The sequence below is a fragment of the Haplochromis burtoni genome, unplaced genomic scaffold (genome assembly GCF_018398535.1).
Source record: "Haplochromis burtoni strain Fernald_Lab_line unplaced genomic scaffold, NCSU_Asbu1 Contig_78, whole genome shotgun sequence".
In the NCBI taxonomy this organism is placed as follows: domain Eukaryota; kingdom Metazoa; phylum Chordata; class Actinopteri; order Cichliformes; family Cichlidae; genus Haplochromis; species Haplochromis burtoni.
In genome coordinates, this window is record NW_024582439.1 from 1718627 (window position 1) to 1736565 (window position 17939).

Genomic DNA, 17939 nt, shown 5'->3' on the forward strand with positions numbered 1-17939 from the left:
TAGTTTCTCGCTAGTATGCATGGATGAGACACACAGTTGAACTTGCACACTGGCACCCAGATGATGGTCAAATATAGATGCGTGGAATCTCACGATTGTAACACTGATGTCAGCATATGGGTATACGTCAGTCTCTCAGATCGGTGTGGCAAATACGGTGCTGGAATATTACACTGATCTCTGTTTGGTTAGGGTCGGCTTGGAGAAATGTTACTAAAAGCTCACACTGTAAGAAGTTGTTATTCCTTAAGCAACAGATCCATTTCCTGTCTCACAAATGAACACAAACAAAGGGAAGCTCAACTGAGAGGTTAATCTGCTGGAATTGAGATCCACTGCAAGTGTAGTTCTTCTCTTGATTTGAACTCAAGATAGATATATACATATTTCAGCTAATGTGGAAGCCTTCAACAGAACTGATTGTCGATCTTTACAGTCGCATTTGTTCTTTTGCTTTCTTTGTTCTTTGTTTTTACCTGTGTTGTAAGGTGTCTGGATGTCTGACAGGTCACCTGGCTTATCTCAATATTTGTGTTGTGACCTAATCCTTAAAAACACTCAAGAATGCCTGTTTGTAGCCTGAGTGTTGCTTTGACAATGATGAGAATACAAAAGGGAAACAAAATAGACAGATTAGCCAAAGAAATTATAGGCACTGTGAAGACTGATCTTTACTGATGGCATGAGTCATAAGGACAAAGAATTACACCAGCTTAGTTTAGACATATTTATGCAGCACAAAGATTCTGAACAGCTGCAAAAAATCTATTTTTTTTCTTTTAATCTCAGTTAGAGAGTAAATTATACATATCAGATTGATTAAAACATTAAATGACTTTGTTGATGTAATTTTAAATTTTAGAATATGTGCTGTCAGTTATATATTCTAAAAGCTATAGCTATATTTTAAATATCAGAAATTTTCAAAAAGAAAGATGAAGTAGAACTGAAGTGAAGAGAAAGTAAGCACTAGTGTGAAATTCATATCCATACCCTGATATGAGCTAAGTTGGGTGGATCCCTAATTAGAAAAATATTTCTCAAAATATTTTTCACGTCCTGGCTCTCCCTATGGTAGCTGGGATTGGATCCACTCTTCCCACAACCCTGATGAAGACAAGCGGAAGAGAATGGATGAATTTTTGAATTTTAAAAACCTTAACTATTTTTAAGTATTCAGTAAAACTAAAACTGGACAAGAGTACGCATGAATCAAGACCTTAACCAAGTTCATTGAGTCATTTGGTACTTGGAGACAACAGTTTCTTTCTTTAGAAAAGGCATTGCTTAGTTGTGGTTGGACTAACAGTTCTCCAGTTAATGCCACTGCTGAGATTAATGTGGTTTAAAAGCTACGTGCTGTGACAGAGTTATTTTTTAAATTGCAATGGTCCACTTACTTATTTAATTATTTATTGTTGACCCACCTGCTTTGGCTGCTTAACAAGAGATGGAGGCCCATGGGGAACTACATTGCTCCACTTCTCTCTGAAAACCCTGGCAAAACCAGCATGCTGACACGTGGAAACCAGGGCATGTAGTGTAAGATTGAAAATGAAAATAAAATCAACACTTCTGTCTGATGTCAGGCTTGTGTCATTCTGTACATGGCAGTGTGGTGTTGATCCTTATGTGTAAAGCTCTGCTATAGAGTGTTGCATTAAAGCCAGTGCGTTCATATGTAGTTGAGTTTGGAGTTTGCCTGTCCACAAGGGGGTGCCTTATGTCAACACTCTCCCTGGTTGAACTGTCCCTAATGGCCAGTAGGTAACACAATACTGACACAGGCTGCTAGCCAGAGGATCGAAAAGGAGAGGTTGAAAGAGGGATGAATCAGTTAGACATCAGATGAAGAGTCAAAGGTCTGGATGATAACAGGCCTTGTGTGCCTCACTGTCTTCAGACCGTGTCATCTCTTCGCCCATGTTCCTCTTTGAAGCTTGGTCATGGCACCTGGAGCACTGGGACAGCTGCCAAAATTCACTGGGAAAAAAAATTCCTCCTTTCTTCTTCAAACACATGGTTGTCTAACCTGTTTCATGTGTGATATGATCTGCTCATGCTCTTACTATTGTTTTTCTTAATTTGACGCTGTGTCGAAAACTTGACAATGTCAGAAACATGTTGTGCTCCAGTTCAACTTTTAGCCTGTGTCTTTGTGTGTCGTCACAAAGATAAAAATCTTTTTCACAGACTTTCATTGGCTCAGAACAAACCAAGTCAAGCGTTCTTTCCTGGTCACATTTCGTCTATGTGTTCCTTTTCCCCTCCCACTACTGAAAACTGCAGGGCATTGCAATAAAAGTGTTGACTTCCTCAGCTTATTGAAATTCTTTCCTCGCTTTCTGCTCCCCTTTGTCTATAAATATGCTTACAGCTGAAAGAGTGTGTTTGTCTAAAGGAGTCAGTCTTGTGTGTTCGTGACAAAGGCGATCTTATGTCCCTGTGCTCCTTATTGTAGAATGATTAAATTGATTTTAGGAAAGTGTGTTATTTACTGATAATGGATTCTGGGGTTTTTGGGGGATTTAAACACAGTTGTTGTTTTAGTTTTACCTAGTAATAGAGCCAATTACATTCAAGTAACGTTGGTGATGTGCTTCCAATAGAAACATTGAGACATCTAAAGTCAGAATGATACACCAGCTTTAGCATACTTTTTCCTGAGCTAATGTTCCTACTTACAGCTAAACCATGAGAAAACAATGGGTCCTGCACTTGAATGATGCAGTTTCCATATTTCAGTCATGACAAGGGGGGCTGAGCTCTGGAATCATTGTTAAAGGACCCACAGGATGTCCTGAGGAAGAACTCCGCGCTGAGTTGTACGCTAGCATTCAGGGCCAGTGAGGTGCACGGCAGGGAGGTTCGCACCACACCTCCTCTCTTTTTGGTGTCCTCGAGTGTCTCCCTGGAAAGTGGGGTTGCCTCTTCAAGCCAGGATGCCGTGACTTTTCTGTGCTTCTTCATAAGCTGGGACTTAATAGTTTATGCTTTTACAACTGGCATGGATGGAGATTACTCACGATGAGAAAATGAAAGCACAAAATATAGAAAGTGTTCTCGAAACGAGATCTGTTTAGAGATTTTTGGTCCCAGTTGCTAGACAACTGAGGCGGCAAGGAGAAAAGGTAAGTGTTGAATATATTGCTACATGTCACAGAACTCAAGCTGTGTGAGTGTTTCCTGTTGTGGGGCAGACAGGAAGTACTCAGCTCAGTCAGATTTCACTGACTGTGCCTTTAGCTGTCCTGATTATTTTCTGCAAGCGTGTTCTTGCTGAGTTAAGTGTTTTATGAGAAAGAAAGTTCTGTGTACATTTTATCGAAGATTTTTCAGTCTTGGATGGATTTCTAGAGTCAAAGGACATTTTGCTGTTACCAGATCACAAAGGAAGGAATGAGATTGTGTGCATGTGTGTAGTTTGATTATTTTTTGTGAATGATCAGCGTTGGAAGATGGCCCCAGGGATATTAACACCTTTAAATGGAGGAAGAATTTCTGTAATTGTTTTTGTAAATTCTTTGAATATCAACCTCTGAAGACTTTTGAACCTGCTCCAGGAAGACATTTTGATTGGGTAGGGAGATATGCAGGCTGCACGTCATTGCGTTTGGCTGCTTCTACTCTTAACACGGTTTTTAAGCTGTTCTTGTAACATTTCTATTAAACCTCTTGACCTTGTGTTACTGACTTTTTATACATCCTCAAGTATGTCAGCACTTACTTGAAGCCACTTAAACTTATAGAGGCGTAAACACTTCCTGCAAAAGCCTAACTATGATCTTAGAGGCTTACACGGGTAAAACAAGAACAAATGTGCTTGCCATTGTTGCTTTTTTAATACTAATTTTAGAATTTTTTCACAGGTCACTCATTTGATCTGTTTGGCATTTGTTTTTTGCTTTGGAGGCTATGAACTTGTCATCTAGCCACATACAGATTCAGTTGTATCAGTGCTATTGTTGATTGATTGTGTATACAAAAGCTGGTTTGTAATTCCATTTTGTTTGACCACAGTTCCTGTATGTCACTCTCCACAGCTGTTAACTTCTCCACAACCGTGAACCCAGAGAATAAAAAAGTTATATTTGCCGAGATACACACATCCATTGACACTTTGGCATTCACATTCGGCAATGTGTGAGTACAATGCTTGTTTACTTTTTTTAACCAATACTGGATTTTATTACTTTTTGTGTTGTTGTCAGGAAAGTTGGGCTGACTTTAGAGCTCAAGACAGCAACTTATTGGTCTTGTGAAGCTATAATTGTCTCTGTCATGTATTTTGAATAGCAGGTTTGGGCTTTGTTCTGTGTTTTTGGTGTAAATACTATCTGTCAGAGTTGCTTTGTTATTGAATAGATTGCATTTTTGACCACAGGCGTTTACATGCTTCTCTTTTAAACTGGATTCTGACATATATGTATATATGTACACAATTATATATACCTTTAGAGTTTCTGACTTCCTTATGGGAGATGTGGACAGCAGCCCAGGGTTGGGGATCGCCCAGAAAAACAGAAGCAGGGTGAGACACTATCTTCCTTTTCCCAGCTTGCACAGTTTCCATATATCTTTTCTAAAGCTTTGTTTTGACGGTGACAGTTTTCAAAGGGGTGCACTTAAAGCAGCAATTTTACCCCGCCCCCAAGTAAAAAAGCCTCAAAGACTTGCTTTCTGTATTTAATTGGGTTGTTGAAATCCCAGCTGCCTCTGATGTCTGACTTTGATTGTATGTCTGCTGTTCCCTCCTTATAATCTGAAATGTCTTTTTCACAGTCTTCTGACAACCTCTCTGTGGATCCCGAGGGATATGTTTCAGAGAAAAGGGAGCTTGTGGGTAAGTGTTGTTCACGTTTCATCATTTATCTCTGCGCAATGAATATAAAATAAAACATCACCCTGATATGTAAGAGCTATTAATGGCTTCCTTACCAAGCATTTAATTGTTGCTGTCAGAGCAGCCTGAAGTGTCAGTTTGTGTGTTAGCAGAGTGATTTAGTGTTTGGACTCTTGAGTGCCTGAGGTAGACCCGCCTTAAAACCTCTGCTTCCACCCCTGTTATTTCTGCTGCCCTTTTCATACTACATCCTCATTTTTTCCTCTCCGTCCACATATCTGACATTCCTTGCCTGTTAAAGAGTAGTTCTGTGTGGGATGGGAAACACATGGGATTTGTGTTGAATCAGATTCCGAGTAGCTAGAAAAGGTTGTAAAAAGAAAACGCTGCTCTTAGACTATTTTAAAAGATGCCTAGTCCTTTCATATCCACCTACACTGACAATGCCGCTGACCTCATTGTTGTTTTTCTTACCCCTTCATTTACCTCCCACACACACACACACACGTCTGCTGGATAGTAAAAGTGAGTTCCATCAATCCAGCATTGAGATATTTTAGTCATACTACTAAACATGTGGATTTCTCTTCTGTTGACTTTACAGGCTCAGAAGTGTCACAGCCACGAGAGGAGGAAGTTGACTTGACCTTGCTGAAGAATGACAGTGGAGTTGAGTCCGCCCTACTCTATGCCAAGACCTGCTCCAAGTACATCAAAGATCTTCTGGCCTGGATGGAAAAACGGCTAGCCATGGGTGAGACTACTGACAGTTTATTAGGTTGGAAACAATGGATTACTGCACAGGGCTTAGGACATTATATTCGATTTTTTTTCCAGAAAGAAAATGCTGCCAGTATAAGTCCACACCATCTGCACTGCAAAAGGCAGATAAATAGAGTTAACAGTAAAGTATATAACTGACCCATGGACAAAGCTAGAGGAGTTTTTGGAAAACTGTTTCTGCTGTTATATTTACAATATTATTTGTCTTCCTCAGACTCAGGGGAAAGCTAGATTTCAGAAGAAAAACTCTTTCCATTTAGACTTCTCAATGATTAAAATCATTTTAATGTTTTGCTCAAAATTATTTTTACATTTAAGTAATTCAAAAAATAATTTCTACCACGCCTTATTGTCAATAGGCCATTCTTTATTATATTAGACAATTACATTAACAAAAAGTAAGGCAGTAGAGGGCTACAAATTGACTAGGGTAGGGCTTTAATACTTAATACAGAATTTCCTTAAGGATTAATAAAGTATTATCTATTTATGAACTGTATGTAAATATAGTTTTGTTGAGTCATTTCTTATTAAGCAGTCTTAATTAATTCTCAATTTTTCAGATATTGAGAATGCTAAAAGCTACGTCAAAATGGCTGAGTCTGCAAAAACACTGGCCAGTCAAAAGGTAACTCAGTAGCCACGCTTTAAAGCAATATTGATTATATTGGCTGGTTGTTAGGTCTTATACAGTAACCCCAAAGACTCATGTATACATATTTTTTGTTTGTTGAAGGACTACATGCCATTCAGTGACCTCTACGTTTCTGCATTCAAGAAAGACATGGAGTACAACCAGCTGCTTATTCAAACCTCCATGACTCTTCAGACCAATAAATTCATGCAGGTAAGAGTAACGAGAAGTAAATTATGGCCCTTCACCACTTTATCTTGTCCCTAACAAAGAACATCTGTTGGGTTATTTCATTGCATAAAATAATCTGTAAAAGTACATTAGTTTATAAATTGTGTGTTCTTTGCCTCGTTTTTATTAACAAGTAATACTGAAGTGTAATTGTTGACTTTCATTTCTTCTCAGCCTCTTGTGGCTCGCAAAAATGAACTGGATAAGCTGAGGAAAGAAATCAAGGAGCAGTGGCAGAGGGAGCAGAAGAAAATGGTATTTACAGAATCACTGTGTAGATGTTGTTTGATAATTACTCGTAGCTAAGTAGAAGAGCTCCACTGTAGTGTTACAGACTGGTGAGCTTTCCACAGAGCATGTTGCAATGTTATCAACCTGCCAGGAGATTAGTCATCAGTGACTGAGGTGGTGTTTCTATTATAGAAAAATGTCCAATTTTCTAGACGATGGCAACAAACGAACTTCGGTGTGCCTTTTTAAACGCAAAGCTGATCGTCCGTCAAACGTATCTGATTAAATTTATGATAACTTTTGAACACATATGCCACATTTTAATCACATGGTCTTTGTGGCTGATCTGTGTGGCTTTGGCAGCAAGAGGCAGATGCAACCTTGCGAAAGGCACGGGTACTGAAGACCCAGAGGAGGGAGGAATACCAAAAAGCCCAGTCAGCAGCAAGTCGCTCTCAGGAGGATCAGTCTAATGCTGGGAACAAACAGCTGGAGAAGAAGAGAAAGCTAGAAGAGGAGGCTTTACAAAAGGTGGGCGGGAGAAATGAAAACAGAAAAAGTAACTGGTGTCAATATTTTGTGGCATTATTTGGTATGGACAGTAATTTTTCTGTGCGCATTTCTTCTCTGTCCTTATGCTATTCTCTGTCCATTGTTTTGGGTAGGCGGAGGAGGCCCAGGGCCAGTACGAGAACTGCATAGCTGACGCAGGGAGCAGGAAAATGGATCTGGCTAATGCGAAGAGCACTATCCTGACTCAGATCCGAGAAATGATCTTCCAGTGTGACCTCACACTAAAAGCTGTGAGAAGCAGTTTCTATTTTTGAAAGAGTAATTCAGACTGTACAATCACTGTTTTAAAAAAAAGCGTACATCTTATATGTAGACCACAAAATGAAACTGTAAAACTTAAATATGTTATCACTTTCAGTTTAACTGACAAACCTTCACAAAAGCTGGAGTTCTGTTTCTTTCTGTGTGATTTCATTTCACAATGTTTCTCCATAATAACTGAAAATAGAAGTAGCTTGAATACTATATAACTGATATCTGTATTATATACTGCCCTTCTTTAGTTTGGGGTTAAAAAGAATTATGAATTAAAAGATTATTTTATATACATTTTAGAGGAGGGTTGAAATATGGACTGTGACCACAGTACTGGGTAATCAATTCAAATTTCAGAAAGGTCTCAAATAGTAAAAGCTTGCTCTATATATGTTTAGTCAGTGTTTGGCTGTTTTCTTATTTGGACTATGAGTCCAAGTATGATCGTAATCATTACAGTGCCATGAAAAAGTATTTGACCCCTTCCTGATTTGTCTGTTTGCATAATTGTCACAGTTAAATGTTTCAGATCATCAAACAGATTTTAGTATTAGACCCAAAGATCATCTCATTAAATAAAAAATGCAGTTTTTAAAAAAAATTTTATTAATAGAAAATTGCTATCCAAACTTACTTGGCCCTATTTGAAGAACTAATTGCTCCCTAAACCTAATAGCATTTGCGACAACTGGCAATGAATCTTTCACATCGTCTTGGAGGAATTTTGGCTCACTCATTGTTGCAGAATTTTTTTAATTCAAACATATTGGAAGGTTTTGGAGTATGAATGGCCTGTTTAATATCATGCCGAAGCATCTCAATCAAATTTAAGTCTTTGGCTAGACCACTCCAAATCCTTCACTTTGGCTTTTTTGAGCCATTCAGAGGTGGACTTGATGCAGTGTTTTGGAGCACACAAACTGATGGCTGGACGTTCTCCTTCAGGATTTACTGGTAGACAGTTCAAGGTTCTATCAGTTATGGAAATATGTCCAGGTCCTGAAGCAGCAAAGTAGCCCCAGACCACCATACTAGCACTATGTTTGACTATTGGTTTATGTAGTTGTTTCAACTTAATATTTTCTTGATTACTATCAAGATGCTTTTGGACAAATGTGAGACGAGCCTCTATGTTCTTTTTGGTCAGAATCGAAACTCTCATGGATTACTCTTCGAGTAATATGGTTGACCAGCCACTCACTGGGAAAGTTCACCACAGTTCCAAGTTTTCTCTTTTTGTGGATAATGGATTATGGTTCACCTGAGTCTCAAATTATTAGAAATGGCTGTGTATTTGATATAGACTGATAGATGCCAGTGACTTGGTTTACCATCTCTTATTTAAGTTTCTTTAGATTGTGGCGTGATCTCTTTTTGTCACACAGGTTCTAAATAAGTGATTTATGGATTTCGCAGTCTGGCAGTAATCAGCTCTGGGTGTGGCTTTTGAAAAACTCAGCTTTGCAAAAATTCTGGTTAATCACAATTCATTTATGATTTAAAAAGGGAAAATTACTTTTTCACATAGTGCCATGTAGATTTGGATAGCTTTTTTAAAAAACTGTTTACAGTTGTTTTGGCTCTCTTTCTTTATGTGTCATTTGCTGACTCATCCAGTTTAAATTTCTTTTTGTTTTTTTGGTTTCAGGTGACAGTGAACTGGTTTCAAATGCAGCAGACACAGACTGTGTCACTCCCTGCACACTACCAGGCCCTCAGTGAGAATGCCAAGTTGTATGAGCCGGGCGAATGCTATGCAGAGTTTGTGCGTAACCTGTCCAAAAATCTCCCTAAAGAGCATCTTCACTCCGACTCCATCTCCTCCGAAAATACAAGGTATGAAGGACTATGAATGCAAACTCATATCCTAGAATTTTTAAAAAAATTTTAATGATTTATTGGTCCGCTAAGAGGGAAGCTTATAATAAAAATGGCTTTGAAATGATTATGCATAACATGAAACTAATGTTTTTAAAATCAAAACTTCCTAGCTTTGTACAAGTACTTTTAAGAAGGACCTGCTTGTTATACTTTTTTGTGATACTTTATTGCAGTTTAAAATTTGCCATAATTCAGCAGAATGTTGTACATGTTGCCATAATATGTGATCATTGGATTTAATTGAGTTGACACAGACTGTCTGTAAATAGACTCACAAGTATTAGTTGTGTTGCATTTTTGGGTCATTGTAACTGAAGCTTCATTTTTGGACAGCTGATTTTGAAAGTACCTTTTGCTGTCGCTCACACCCCTTTGGAAGTTTCTCAGTTCTTCTTTCAGCAAAGGTTAACAGTGAGTCAGAGTTGGAGCGAGAGAAAGAAACTAGGAGAGACAGAATGCGCGTTGAATTTCTTGCCCTTCCTCAGGAAATATCTGTGGCTCGGGCTGAATGCAGGAGGGAAGATTGCGAGCGTGAGAGTATGGCTCTGGTTTGGAGGAGTCCCAACACTATGTAGTTTGTCTGAATAAGATAAATGCTCATTATTACAAAGAAAATAATACACACTAAGTTAATAGAACAATTAATGATGCTGGTACATTACTTATTATTAGTAAATTACAGATGTTGCTACAGACTAAAATAGCTGTCTGTCTGGAATGTGAACTTAGTACTTAGCTACGTTTGTGCTTCCATTTCTCTAAAGGCATTTTTAACGTGACATTATGTGTCGTAGCCGTCTGCTCCTGGGCCTAATTTCAGTTTCTGTTCCTTAATGTTGTCTTTCAGTTTTTACCAGAGCACAAGTTACTTCTGAAAAAAAGCCTTGATAATAACACATAACGCACACACACACAAAAATTGTATGACTTTTATCAACATGTATTTATAGCTGTGCAATTAAAAAAGCCCTGCCAGATCTCTTAATTCTTTTCAGTTGTTGTACTAACTAAATATTGCTGAGACTGTATACGCATGATAAAAGTGTGCTTAAATCTTGTATTTAAATGCATTAAAAACATATCAAAGGAATTCTATTCTGAGCCAGAAAAGCAAAAAACCTACGCGCCAGGTGAAGTAAGGGTTGAGTCAGCAGTCCTGTCCAAATGCGACCGATACACACTGAAATGTAATAATGCTGAATAGGGCAATAGGGTTTAAAAACAAAACAAAACAATTAGTCATAATCAAAGTTCTAATTGAAAGCCTTAAATACCAACTTTATTTCTCAGATTTGGCAGCAAAAGGTCAGTGGGCAGCTATCATTCCTCCCACGGCAACCTGTCACAGGCATCCACCACCTCTTGTGACGTGTTGAGCGGAGAGGAAACAGACAGTACCATACATCGGCCTGCAAAGATCAGTGAGCACAGATCCAGCAGCAGCACAGACATACAAGGTACATTCAAACACATGTTAAGTTTATTTAACTTGCTGATGCACTTTGAAAGTATAATGGTCAAAAAGAATGGTTGTTGTCTGTGTCTGTACAAGAAAATTCACAGAAATTCCCCTTTGGTGTCACATTAGTGCTATAAAGAGGAGTCTTAAAATAAACCTTTATCCAACATAGCTATGTACTATTTTAGAAACTGCACAATTTTAGAAACAAGCTAAGAATGATTGGCACTGTTGCTGGAGGTTGAATGTCTTTATATGAACCTCTCAGGGACTTACCCTGTGTTCTGAGTCATGGAAATGTTCTCTTGACTAGAGTCAAAACAGTTTGGGTTGTGTGTTGCTTAATCACCATAAGTCTGGAATATCTGTGTAAACTGCTTGTTTCTGAAAATAAGTAAAACTGACACTACAAATGTCGCTTCACGAGCGGTTGCCATGTAGCTTTATTTTCTGTTGTTATTCTGTTTGTGTGTGACTGCGGGTCTGTGTGTGCTTTTGCAGCTCTAAGAAACCAGACCCCACTGAGAGCATGGGGCTCAAGTAGTCAGGGGAGCCAGGGTGGGATGTGCAGTGACTCAGAAAGTGCTGGAGGCAGCAGTGAGTCAAGGTCCATGGACTCCCCCACTGCCAGTCCAGGTAAGAGGACTTTAAATTTTAAAACGTCTCATAAATTCATTATAAAGGTCTTGTGAGTGTTTGACCAGTAATAACTGAAAATGATCACATTAGGCAGGGAAATGAGTATTTGAGGATCTGGTTATAAAAATATGAATATACGAGACAGTAAAATAAAACTTTTATCATATTGGACACAGTCTAAGTGATCTGAGAAGATGAACAGATATGGCTTTTACTGTGATCTGTTCACTTTATCTTGTGAAATATTCAGCAGTAAATCTACTCGTGCATGGTATAGCTTATGTTTTTCTCTAGTGTCCCTGATTTTGCTCTTGTGTGGTAAAACTACATTTTCATATAGTAACTGAGCATTTTGGTACACATTTGTTCAGGCGACTTTAAGCGCCGTTTGCCCAGAACTCCTTCCACTGGGACCATGTCTTCTGCTGACGATCTGGATGACAGAGAGGCACCATCCCCCTCAGACAATGGTGAGATATGTTTGTAATTGTGGGTGTGTTTTGTTCCTGTCACTGTATGCTCTCTGTGTACCCTTCTGCTCAGGAGGATAGAAAGGTAATCATTGTATACCTTTTTGTGACAAGGAAATCTAGAAAGGGATGGAGAAATAGTTAGCGACCATTGCACAATTCTTTATCACGTATTACACATGGCGGTGTTCTGCTAGTCCAAATCTGTGGTGGTTTTTGCTTAGATCAAATGTTTTTATACTCAGTGGCACTGCACAGATAGAGGTCGTGTTAGTTTTGGCTGATAGTTTCAGCTAACACTTCCTGTATCTGTGTTGACCTCATCCAGTCATTGTGTTCTTACTGTGAAATTAAACAGCCAATGAGCTATTCGACCTATTTTTCAGTGTGCATGGTTAGAAAGCCCATTTAACTATAAAAAGCCACCATAATAGCAGATTTTAAAATAATTATGCTAACTAGAAGATAGTGTAATTCTCTTACAATTTAGGTTTTTGTTTTTTGTTTTTTTGCTTTGAAGTAAATGCCAGCTTCCCTTCTAATAATAACTCTGAATGATGTCACTTGTCGAGTTAGTTCCTTTCCTCATCAGCGGTTCTGTTTTTTAGGTCTGGCAGAGATGGTGACAGAGACCTCCAGTTCTCCTGGTCCTTTCCGAAATGCTCAGATGTCCAAAGCTGCTCAAACCCATAAGCTAAGAAAACTTCGAGCCCCGTCTAAATGCAGAGAATGTGATAGTCTGGTCGTTTTCCATGGAGCTGAATGTGAAGAGGTACAGTAAATATGCTCATCGTGATAATTGTCTTGTGTATTAGGTGTTTATAAAGGATCAGTGTATTTTGCAATTCTGCAGGGAAGACACAAGTTAATTATACTGTCACTTCATTTGACTAATACTATCTGTCTTTTACAGTGCTCCTTGGCCTGCCATAAGAAGTGTTTGGAGACACTCGCCATCCAGTGTGGTCATAAAAAGCTACAAGGCAGGCTACAACTGTTTGGTATTGATTTTGCCCAAGCAGCAAAAAACAGTCCAGATGGTATCCCCTTTATAATCAAGAAGTGCACTTCTGAGATTGAGAGTCGAGCCCTCAACATCAAGGTAAGTCTTTTTTCCCTGTGATGCAGAGATGGTTACTTTTACTACCTCATCTCTTATTGTGTTGCAGTTTTATAGCTATAAAAGTTCATGTGTGACCTTAAATACAATACCATTGACTTATGTATCAAATATTTTCTGTCATTATGAGTTACATTAAAAAATGCATTGGTCTGTGTACATCTCACAGGGCATTTATCGTGTGAATGGTGCCAAATCACGCGTTGAGAAGCTCTGTCAGGCGTTTGAAAATGGGAAGGACTTGGTTGAGCTGTCTGATCTCTCCCCTCACGACATCAGCAATGTTCTCAAGCTCTATCTTAGACAGGTGGGCCTGAAATTCTTACTTGTTGGGAGGTTATTGAGAATTAGCATGCCACTTAAGTTAAAGGTTGTTTATGTTTAAAGGCTGTTATGATCTGAAGTATTGTTAAGTTAATGTTAAGTCGATCATTTAGATTTTACCCTTACTTTATTGTGCTTCTTTCATTTGGATTTAGTTTTTTGGGTACATGTAAAATGACTTTAATAGCATATTGATATTTTCCACTACAAGAAACTCAAAACACTTTGGTTGTTTTACTCAGTTACCAGAGCCACTGATCCATTATCGATTCTACAATGATGTCATCGGTTTGGCAAAAGAGTGCCAGAGGGTGATAGTGGAAGAGGCTGATAATAAAGCTCAAAACAACCAGCCAAGAGAGAAGACTGGGCCGAGTATGCAGCTGAACAGAGTCATTTTTAAGATCAGAGATCTCTTCCGCCAGCTGCCCCCAGCCAACTACAGGACTCTGCGCTACCTGATCGCACATCTACACAGGTAAAGGCTGAAAACCAAAACCCCGAGTTATTTCAGAGTGTAAATTCAGTCTGTTCCTCATAATTAGAATAATATGTGTAGTTCCTCATAACAGAAAGGGAAGCAGAGACTTCTCTGTAGCATAGCAGAAGTAGCAGGCTTACTAACACAAAATTAGTTCTCTGTCGATCTCATTACACGCAACTTTAAATTTACACCACCATTAATAAAACTCTAAATAGAATATATATACTTTAATTTAACTTAGTTGATGTTCTTACTTGATTTGCAGGACTTTTAGACCACGGCATGACAGAAACATGCAATTGGCATGTAGATGATAGTTGAGGTTTTGGTAGTTGTTTCAGATTCTCAGTGTCAAAGGTGATTCGCTGAAAACTATTATCACATCTTGTTATCCAGATCAATAAAGGGACCGATGCTGCTCTACAGAATGTCGCTTTATGTCTCATTTTGTTGTGTTTCATTAATAAACAGATACAGCAATACTTGAACCATACCTAGAAAGATGTCTTTTTCAAATGAAAACTGTTATCACTCCCACAGAGTCTCAGAACAGGCCGAAGAGAACAAGATGACTGCGAGCAACCTTGGCATCATCTTTGGCCCCACACTGGTGAAGCCACAGCATACAGATGCAGAGGTGTCTCTGTCCTCCCTGGTGGATTACCCCTACCAGGCACTGATGGTGGAGCAGCTGGTGAAACACTTTCAGACAGTCTTTGATGCATCTTTCCTACCTAGTTCTGACACAAGCAGCGCTGGCCAGGCCTCCCCCAGACTTACCCCGCAGGAGAAGATTCGACAGCTTAGCAGACACTCAACCTCCCTGACTGACATCAAAGAGGTGAGGAGGGATTAAGGCAATCATAAAACCAAATTTGAGTCATTTTGTTTATGCTGTGATTAGGGTGTAAAGTGAAAAGAGGCCATATGTGCCTTTAAAATGATCTTTCCCAACAGTTCAGTGTTAATAAAATCAACTTTAATACAGTATATTAATGTAATCAAAAAGATTCAGTATTTTTTTAATTTTTTTAATAGAAATTACTCTATGGCACAATTAAAAAAAACAACAACTCATCTATACAAAACAGTAAACAAAAAATTCTCCCTCCTCTAGGTTTCAGGTGTTTTTGTTACATGTAGATACAGTTTAGTTTATTGTAATCTGTTTATATCATTTCAGAGCACCAAAATCTACAAAAGATACTCATCTGTCATCCCATCATCTCACATCATGGGTGAGGTGCAGGAGGTCCGACCAGGAAAACACAAAATAGGGGTCTCGACATTGGACAGAGTCAACGGGGTCCAGGCTTCTAGTGGAGGAGATGTTCAGAGATCAACCTTAGTGTTTGGTCGTCCCAGCACCATCGTCTCCTCTGTCACCACCATGGCACCAAAGGTACAGCTGCGCCACCAGCGCGCCAGACAAGCGTCTCGACCAGTCAGCATGCCACTGGAACGCCTGCCCGCACCAGCTCAAATCGGCGAGAGGAATAATCGAAACACCAGCGATGTTGTTGATTCAGGCTCTGTTAAGCGGGAGACCATTGCTGAAACTATACAGGAGATGCCAGAGCCAGAGAGGGCTCGGCAAAGTGGCTCATCCAGGGTTAGTACCTACTACATTACTCCTTTTATTGACACTCAGAGGAGGACGTGGGACAAGAAGTACAAGCATTATGATGTTACACCCAGGACTGCTATGATAATGGCCAACCTACCATCTGCCAGTTCTGGAGTGCAGCCTGTAAAGGCAACGATACCTGTTAGCAATGTTGCAACCCCAACAACTGCGTCTGTGGTTCCAACGACGAGTAGCGTTAGCACCGTATTCTCCAGTAACCTTTACACATCGTCACTCAAGTCTGTTTGGACCTCCAAAAGGGAAAATGACACTCAGAGTTCACTCCGCGAGTCTAGCAGCTCACCAAACCTTCCACTAACACTCAGGGCACCGAGGACTCTGCACCCTCCTTCTGGAACTTTCTACAAGCCCCCTGTTTCCAACAACGGCCGTGCTACAACACTCCCAAACTGGAATACTACTTTAACTACCGCCACCACCACCAGCTTATCATCCACCCCCACCATCATCTCCACTACCATTACTTTGTCACCCACCACCAACATCACCATCATTACCACATCACCTGCTACTACCACCACCACCACCACCTCATCGTCTTTCCCCAACAGCCCTGTTGAAGCAGCGTGTCCGTCCCCTGTCCTTAAAAGCCCCACACAGACGCCACTCCAGACTCAGGACTCCACTGACAGTGCCATAGACTCTGGGGTCTCAACCTCTGCTCCCATGTCACCCCCTCAGTCTCCTCCCCCTAGCAGCCCTGACGACCTTAGCCCTAGTGAGAATAAACCTGTTTACCAAAGACTGCGACCCCGGCGGCTGCAGGAGCTCGAACACAGAGAGGCTCATTTTGTCTGACACCAAAAAAAGGAGAAACAAACAAAAAAACTCATATGATATCTGTAAATATTACTTTATCACAGTGAATGCTGGGGAAAAGATTTTTATCACCAAGCTGAGCATGGAAGGAAATGTCGACCTGTGAAAATAAACCATAAAAGTGTTATAAAAGTGCTAATATATTCTTTCATATGTCTAAGTCAACAGCAGCTGGTTTAAGCGCTCAAAATGTCGATGCCAACACAATCGTTTATTGCCACATTTTTAAATAAATAAATTGATTAAATGTATGACAAAGAAAACTGGCAACAAATCAATTTCTGTCTGAAACGAACTTTAAGCCTATCACATTTCTTCTTGAATATTTGATTTATACAGAAATATATTTTACACACTGCACTTAATAATCCAGGTTCAGATTCTGGGGTTCTTTTCATTTTTAAAAATTAGTTTAACTCCACTAGGAATAGATGTAAGTACTTCAAGCATGAGGGTTCTTACTGATAAAGAAGTCAACATTTACATCTTTTAATGTGTTCATAGCCTGTGATTGGTACATCTTTTCTCAGCATGTAAATCATTTGTATCTTTGTACATTTTTATATTCATTGATGCATATTCCATGTCTGTCACAAAGGTTGTGTTTATTCACATTTTTGTGACTATACGGAAGACGAATGACACGCAACAGTTCCTGCTGCAAATTAAAAATTTGAAATGACTCTGTTTGAGATTGAGTTTTGTTGTTGTTGTTTTGTTTGTAGATTTCTGTTCAGCGCCCTGGAGAATCAAAGTTATATTTAAAAGGTTGTTTTAAATTTATTGCTTTATGCTATATTTATTTGGTGTGTGTCTGTTTCAGTTTCCCCTCTTACTTATAAGGGTACTCACTTTTTTCTTCTTTTTTATCTCTACACAGTAGCTTTAATGTGATACCGTCAAGATTTCAGATTCCCTTCACCTAATTTCCCATGTCACCTACTCCACCTTGTCGAGCTGCTCAAAACAATGAGTCATTTCAGAACTGAAACAAACCCCCTTGTCTCTGAGTCTGATCAGCTCCTGTGTCACTCAGTCCAAACTGATTTATTATGGAGGTGCTTAGCTGAAAGGCTTTCTTCCAGAGTGATGTGCAGTGACTGTGCAGGTAAATCTTGCTCCTTTATCTTTCTAAAAGCACACTGGTTGCCGCCGTGATGAAACACATCTCCAGTATAGGATGAAACATCTCTCCACCTGGATTCCTCCTTTCCTCTTCCGTAGGTATCCCCTTAATTCTGCCTCAAAATGGATGACGGTTGTGTTTTTTCTGCTTGCCCATGTTGAGCTGGGAGATTAGAGCAATCAGATTAGGAGTGCTGCTGACCTGCAGGCAGAGGAGAGGGAGTGGGCAGCTAGAAGGCACACGGATCTCTTACCTTGCTTAATTTTTTCCCAATACTTCAGCTTGTCGGTGAACCTGTTTCTCTAGATGTCGTTCTACTTTTCTATCATTCCATAACAGGTAAGGATCTGTATTTACTTGTTTAAGCTTGTTGTTGACTAAGTTGTTTGGAAGATCGTGTAACAAAGAGATATGGCTGC

The 17939-nt window shown here is 39.5% G+C and overlaps 2 protein-coding genes across 5 annotated transcripts in view; both read left to right on the top strand.

Annotated features, from left to right (window-relative positions):
* arhgap29b (Rho GTPase activating protein 29b) overlaps nucleotides 1–17074 on the top strand; it is a 31200-nt gene extending 14126 nt beyond the window's left edge. The window contains exons 1-20 of one of the 3 annotated variants that reach the window (XM_005924628.3): nucleotides 2–3131; nucleotides 4044–4143; nucleotides 4459–4531; nucleotides 4783–4843; nucleotides 5448–5597; nucleotides 6190–6254; nucleotides 6363–6473; nucleotides 6666–6746; nucleotides 7086–7253; nucleotides 7388–7525; nucleotides 9199–9386; nucleotides 10722–10888; nucleotides 11392–11526; nucleotides 11901–11999; nucleotides 12608–12771; nucleotides 12913–13101; nucleotides 13289–13426; nucleotides 13686–13921; nucleotides 14468–14768; nucleotides 15111–17074. In XM_005924628.3, coding sequence (XP_005924690.1) covers nucleotides 4475–4531; nucleotides 4783–4843; nucleotides 5448–5597; nucleotides 6190–6254; nucleotides 6363–6473; nucleotides 6666–6746; nucleotides 7086–7253; nucleotides 7388–7525; nucleotides 9199–9386; nucleotides 10722–10888; nucleotides 11392–11526; nucleotides 11901–11999; nucleotides 12608–12771; nucleotides 12913–13101; nucleotides 13289–13426; nucleotides 13686–13921; nucleotides 14468–14768; nucleotides 15111–16373 — 3711 coding nt within the window. In that variant the 5' untranslated portion in view covers nucleotides 2–3131; nucleotides 4044–4143; nucleotides 4459–4474 and the 3' untranslated portion in view covers nucleotides 16374–17074. The other 2 variants (XM_042222037.1, XM_005924627.3) reach the window with 2 other exon arrangements.
* Nucleotides 17075–17181: 107 nt separating this feature from the next.
* abca4b (ATP-binding cassette, sub-family A (ABC1), member 4b) overlaps nucleotides 17182–17939 on the top strand; it is a 44887-nt gene continuing 44129 nt past the window's right edge. Inside the window, exons 1-2 of one of the 2 annotated variants that reach the window (XM_005924629.3) lie at nucleotides 17182–17614; nucleotides 17802–17859. The gene's annotated coding sequence lies outside the window, so the exon portion shown is untranslated. Of the gene's footprint in view, nucleotides 17860–17939 lie in introns of both variants that reach the window. The other variant, XM_014334336.2, reaches the window with a different exon arrangement.